At 30.2% G+C, this 6,438-nt stretch overlaps 1 protein-coding gene across 1 annotated transcript; it reads left to right on the top strand.

Annotated features, from left to right (window-relative positions):
- Positions 1–2,274: 2,274 nt before the first annotated feature.
- Positions 2,275–4,739, top strand: LOC104649725 (uncharacterized). The gene is made up of 6 exons (XM_019215962.2): positions 2,275–2,639; positions 3,042–3,225; positions 3,305–3,405; positions 3,509–3,591; positions 3,716–4,308; positions 4,410–4,739. Exons 1-6 carry the CDS (start codon positions 2,275–2,277, stop codon positions 4,737–4,739), a joined length of 1,656 nt encoding a protein of 551 aa, XP_019071507.2.
- Positions 4,740–6,438: the final 1,699 nt, after the last annotated feature.

Below are 6,438 nucleotides of genomic sequence, written 5' to 3'. Positions count from 1 at the left end.
CTTTTAATATTTGTTAAAAATGACAATATTTTAGTTTGTTATGAGTTGGTTTATATATATTTTTTTCTTTATTTAACTAAACATAATATAATTAAGAAATAACAACCTAGAGAAAATCAAGGGAGGAAAATATTTCAAAATCTTCATTACTTTCTTTACAATCCTTTTTTCTAAAGGTCATTATTTGTATTCATTCTAGTTTTCACGTTTTATTTTGTATACGAAACTTGTATATATTTATTAGTTCGTATACATTTCAATACGTATGTCAAATGAATCTATAGTTATTTAAACATATTTGTATTCATGTATTTTTTTCATTGTGTATTTATTTATTCATTCCAATCGGTATATTATTTGTATTTGTATTCATTCTAATTTTTTTTTATTTTGTATAATGATATATAAATACAAAAATAATATGTGGAAAAGTAAAAATAATACTGAAAGCAATAAATGAATATTTGTTATAATCGTTCTTAAATAAAATATATAACTAGTTGGTATACTTTTGAAATGAATATAAATTAGGAACAAATAAAAGATTCATAAACTATGCAACGTGAGATTTTAAGTAAATATAAATATTAGCATACATATTGGTTTGAATACGAATTGAAAAATGATACAAAATTCTAAAGAAAAAAAAACTATAAAAACAAAACAAATTACTAAAAAGTTGTTCTTCCTATGAATAAAATACACAACTAGTTAGCATACCATTATGATAAATACAAATTAAGAATAAAATACAAGATTAATGACTATACAACATGAGATTTTGAATGAATGCAAATATTGAAAGCATACATAATAATGGTTTGAATACAAATTGAGAAATAATAAAAAAATTCTAAAATAAATTATAAATACAAAACAAAATAATGGGAAATTGTTCTTCTTCATTTTTTGAAATCTTCTGCACTCAATTCTTTTAATTATTTATTAATAGTGTGCTTACCCTGACATTGCTATCTTGAACTTGAATGCGGATAAAATCATGAAGAAACTTAGATCTCCTCTCTTGAGCCATTTTAATCGCAGAGCCTACATTTTTGGAGTAAAAATTTTCAAAAAAAGTTCATTGAAAATGTAAACAAACTTGCATAAAAATCGAAAATAATGACGAAAAATTCGTAACATGAACAATGCGAAATATAATTGGTGACATTGAAAACAAATCAAAAGAAATCTAAAAATCTATAAAAATTACCTTAACCAAATTCAAAATTTGATGAAATAATGTATACCTGATTGTTTATCAACCAAAAAAATCCTTGAATTAATAGATTTTGTTAAAGAATCAAATTTTGAATAACTTTTGTTTGAAGAATAAAGAAAAAGTAGGAACTTGAAAGGTGAGAATTTTTTTTAGAGAATGCCATGAAAAGAGGAGAAACGAGATGAAGAGAGAATATTGTATTTATTTTTTATTTTAAATTTAATATTTGTTAGAGATTGGTCCAATTATGATATCTTTTAATTAATACAAGGAAATCCTAAAAATAACAAATGTGGATACAAACTATTTTTAAAAATATTGTCATTATAATGTTTTAAACAAATATTTAAAGTGTTGTTATTTTAACTAAAAATGTCCCAATATTTTATTGTAAAAATTATGTAAATCACATAGTGTAAAACATAAATTACCTCCTATCCCTACTCTTTCTCAATTTACAAAAAATTTCTTATTTTTAATAAGTTTCTGATACATAATAAAACAGTCGGATACATTATATAGTATTCAATTTTATCCGTTTGTTGAGTAATTTGGGGGATTTTTATCCGTTTGTTGAGTAATTAGGGGGATTAAAAACTGAAATTTGAATTAATTCCTACTTTTAATATGTCACGGTTATTATTCCCTCAAATAAAGGCATTAACTTGTGTGTTTCAAAATCAGTTTTATTCCCTTAAATTTTGTCATTAGTGATCTTCCCTTTTTTTTTTTGGTAGAAACGATATTTTGATTTTGATTAGTGATCTTCCATTTTTTTTGGCAGAAACGATATTCAAAATTTCCTTGAAGGTAATTTTGTATCCGGTTTCGTAATGAATATTACGATATTGCTAAGGCATTCAGGAATATGGGAGAGTGAGGTTAAATACAATCAATACAAAAGTGATGGGATAGTGATTGGGAAAAATATTTCATATATGAATCTAATCTCAGCAATTGCTACTGAATTAAATATTGATGAATTTAAAAAAAATATTATTATCCGATATATTGTAGAGGGCAATTCTTCTCCGATGATAATTAGGAATGATATGTGTGTGAAGCTGTTTATAGAAATAAAGAAGCAAGAGGTTGGATTCAGTATGTATCCGCTTTGCATCGATACAAATGATAAAAGTACAGAGGAGTTACAAATTTTTGATTCAAGAAGTGGTGCAATTATGTGTATTGAAGGTGGACAAAGAGACGCTAATGCTCTAAACGTTGTTGAATCAAACATTGGTGATTCTTGTTACATACTCGAGATGGAGAAAGAAAATTATATATCAGATACAAATATATCAAATGTGGAGACGAAACAATTGTACAAGGATAAAGCAACTCTTGTGGCTGTAATGATGAAATACAAAATTAAAACTAGCTTCAATTTTAGAGTTAAACGGTCAGATACAAAAAGGTATATAAGTATTTCATATTTGATTTTTGTTTACACACTTTAGATAATGATATTTTTTGATAAATTTGAATTATTTACATGGTTAGTATATCACTTGGTGTTGGATAATTAAAAATTAATTTTGTATAAGTCAAAGATGGAATTATAATTGTTACAATTTAATTTATTTTGTATTATTATGTTGACGTGTCTATGAACGTGTGTAGGAGGTAAAACACAGTGGACATTTATATAAATGTTAAAATAGTTTGTTTGACATGAATATAATATGAGGTGTTATTGTAAATGTTACATACTTTTACATACATTGACTGTAATTATCAAAAATTTTGTATCAAATCTTAAAGTTTCAAGTATGCATTTTTACTAATAACTAACAAATTTATATTGGTATAATTGCAGCTATGTTTTAGAGTGTTATTCTGAGAATTGTTGTTGGAAATTAAAGGCGTCTGTTAGGAAAAACACTGATATTATCAAAGTAATATACTTCAACAGTGAGCATACATGTCCATTAAGGGATAGGGTACTAAGTAAAGTACAAGCTACTGTTGGATTTATTGGTGCTTTTACGGCTCCAAAATTGGTAAATCATAAAAGAACACACTCCAAATGATATAATTGATGATGTTAGGGAAATGTATAGTGTTGAGATTTCTTACCAGCAAGCATGGCGTGCTAAAGAACGTGCACTAGAGTTGATAAGGGGCAATCCTGCAGATGCATATAAAAATATGCCAAGATACATACATATGTTGGAAACGGTGTATCCAAATTCTTATATACGTTGCACAAATCAGAAAAAAAAAAGAATTTATGTATCTATTCATTGCTTTAAGTCCTTTGATGAGAGGGTTTGAGTTCTGTAGGCCTGTTGTTGTTGTTGATGGTTCACATCTTAGTGGAGCTTACAAAGGGACGTTTGTATCCGCAAGTACTCTTGATGGGACAGGTATATCATGTTGCTGAATAATTATAATTTTTTTAAAATGATAATAATAACATTGTTTCAACATTACGTATCAAGTATATTAATATTGTGTGTTGACTATGTTAAGGTTGCATATTACTATTAGCTTACGGGATCGTCGATACGGAAAATGATTGTTCATGGACATGGTTCTTCACACAGTTCAAAAATGCATTTGGTGAGAGAGAAAAAATGTGTGTTGTTTCTGATAGAAACAAAAGCATAATTAAGAGTGTTAGTATAGTTTATCCAAATGTTTCACATTTTGCATGCATATGGCACTTGTGGAAAAATGTTTGTACATACTACAAGAGAAGTAAAAACACTCTAAGTGATCTGTTTTATTCGATGGCTAAAGCTTATCGGAAAAAGGATTTTGAAAAATTGATGGCTAAAGTGGAAAAAGTAGATGACAGAGTTAAAAAGTATCTTGAAGAGGCTGGCTATGAAAGGTGGTCTAGATCTCATGCAACCGTGAATAGGGGTAGAATGATGACATCTAACATTGTGGAATGTATCAATGGTTGTCTTGTTGATGCACGGCAATTACCTGTTTTGGACTTTTTGGAAGAAGCCAGAATTCTATTTGGTTCTTGGAACTGCAAAAATAGAGAAATAGCATCTTATACAAAGGAAACATTAGGGAGGAAATTTGAAGAGATATTCATTATAAACGCGTCCAAATGTTCGAAAATGAAGGTATTTATTCATATATCAAATATTATGTATCTTGCTTAAATATTTTGAGATTTTTTTTTGTATCAAAAAATCTAATAGTAACTTTTTAAAAACTATTGTAGGTTGTTGCATCTTCAGAATTCATTTTTTCAGTTTATGAAGGTGGTATAAGATACATCGTTTTCCTTGATAGAAAGAATTGTTCTTGTGGTAGATTTCAGCATGATGAAATACCTTGTGCTCATGCAATGGCTGTTCTGAAAAAGAAGAATATCAAAGATGTACACCCATACTATTCTGATTACTATAAACCTGATGCATTAGCCAACACCTATGAAGTTCCAATGGAACCAATGACGGACAAAAGTGATTGGACAGTTCCGGAAAGTGTTTTGGAAGAAGTTGTATTGCCACCAAGTTACAAAAAAATGCCTGGTAGACCAAGAAAATAAATGCAGATGAAAAGCTAAGCGGGAACACAAATTGTTGTGGACGATGTGGACAAGAAGGTCACAATAGAAGAACATGTACTTTCTTTCCAAAAGATTCATAATGATTATGTTTCAGGAATTCCTTTAATAAATGTAATAGTGTAGCATTTGGTTCCACTGTTACACAGTGTCACGACCCAAATCGAGCTGTGAGTGGCACCCACATTCATCCTCCTATGTGAGCGAACCAACGAATCTAACCCCATCATTTAAAACATAATGAACTAAAACATTGCGGAAGACTTAAAAACTCATTAACAAAATAAATCAAATAACTTCTAAAACTCAAACATTTATTATCATCCCCAAAATCTAGAAGTCATCATCACAAGAACATCTACTTCAAATTACTAAAGATAAGAGTATCTAGAAAGATAGAATGAAAGCTAGAAGCATTAGCTCACCCTGAAATCCAGAGTAATGAAGACTGGCTAGAGTTGCGGTTGAGTTGAAGACGACAGCACGTTTGCTGCACTCCACAAATAATCAAAATGAAAACATACAAGTAGGGGTCAGTACAAAACACAGGTACTGAGTAGATATCATCGGCCAACTCAAAATAGAAAGCAATATGCATCAAATAATATCATAAATCAACTACAATACTCAATCTGTAGCAACACCATGTACAAGAATCTTTGATAAATAACATCAAGTACACTCATGAGGACTCAAGCCTCCATATCATACTCATTTGGGAATTAGGTTCATTAGATTGAGTATATTAACATCTTTCAAGATTCATCACCTTTATTCTTGTGTCGGTACGTGACACTCCGCTCCCTTACTACTATGTGTCGGAACGTGACACTCCGATCCCCTAGTTCTACGTGTCGGTTCGTGACACCCGATCCCCTAATTCTACGTGTCGGTTCGTGACACCCGATCCCCTAATTCTACGTGTTGGTTCGTGACACCCGATCCCCTAATTCTACGTGTCGGTTCGTGACACCCGATCTCCTAATTCTACGTGTCGGTTCGTGACACCCGATCCCCTAATTCTACGTGTCGATTCGTGACACCCGCTCTACTAATCTCATTCTATTAATTCATCAAGACTTCTTTTATACCAAGGCATCATCAATCTCATTACTTTACTTCATCAAGCCTTCTTTTATACCAAGGCATCATCAATCTCATTATTTAGTTCATCAAGCCTTCTTTTATACCAAGGCATCATCATTAACAAGGGGTTTTCAAGATTTGGGATTTAATAGCTTCATCATGCTTATTTCATCACAATTATATAATCACATTCATGCAAGCATACAATTAAGCATATAGAAGACTTTACAATACAACCCAACACATATCATTCGCTATTAAGAGTTAACTACGAATAGTATAAAAGCCATAACCTACCTCAGCCGAAGATTAGAAATCAAGCAAGCAAGTTCCCAAAGCTTTGTTCTTCTTCTCGTTTCTCCTCCTTCTCATTCGCTTCTCCCTCTCTTTCTGTTCTTTTCTTTTTCTTATTCAAACCCTCTCTCTTTTACCCTAATTAGCATATAATTAAGTATAAAAGATGGTGAATTAACCCATTAATTAATTCAAGGTTACCTCTTTTAACCCCCAAGTAATTAGACTTATTAACATTAACCAACTAACTTTATAATTAAAGTAGGAATAGTCTAAAATGCCCCTTAAATTACTTAACTGA

Source organism: Solanum lycopersicum, chromosome 10 (assembly GCF_036512215.1).
Source record: "Solanum lycopersicum chromosome 10, SLM_r2.1".
NCBI lineage: Eukaryota > Viridiplantae > Streptophyta > Magnoliopsida > Solanales > Solanaceae > Solanum > Solanum lycopersicum.
This window is presented reverse-complemented; position numbering and strand designations above follow the sequence as displayed.

Excerpts from the sequence above, each read along its gene's own strand:
- LOC104649725 (XM_019215962.2), top strand. The coding sequence starts at position 2,275 with ATGTGTGTGAAGCTGTTTATAGAAATAAAGAAGCAAGAGGTTGGATTC. Across the intron at positions 2,640-3,041 it reads AAACGGTCAGATACAAAAAG|CTATGTTTTAGAGTGTTATT; the intron begins GTATATAAGTAT and ends GTATAATTGCAG. Across the intron at positions 3,226-3,304 it reads CTTTTACGGCTCCAAAATTG|CAAGCATGGCGTGCTAAAGA; the intron begins GTAAATCATAAA and ends ATTTCTTACCAG.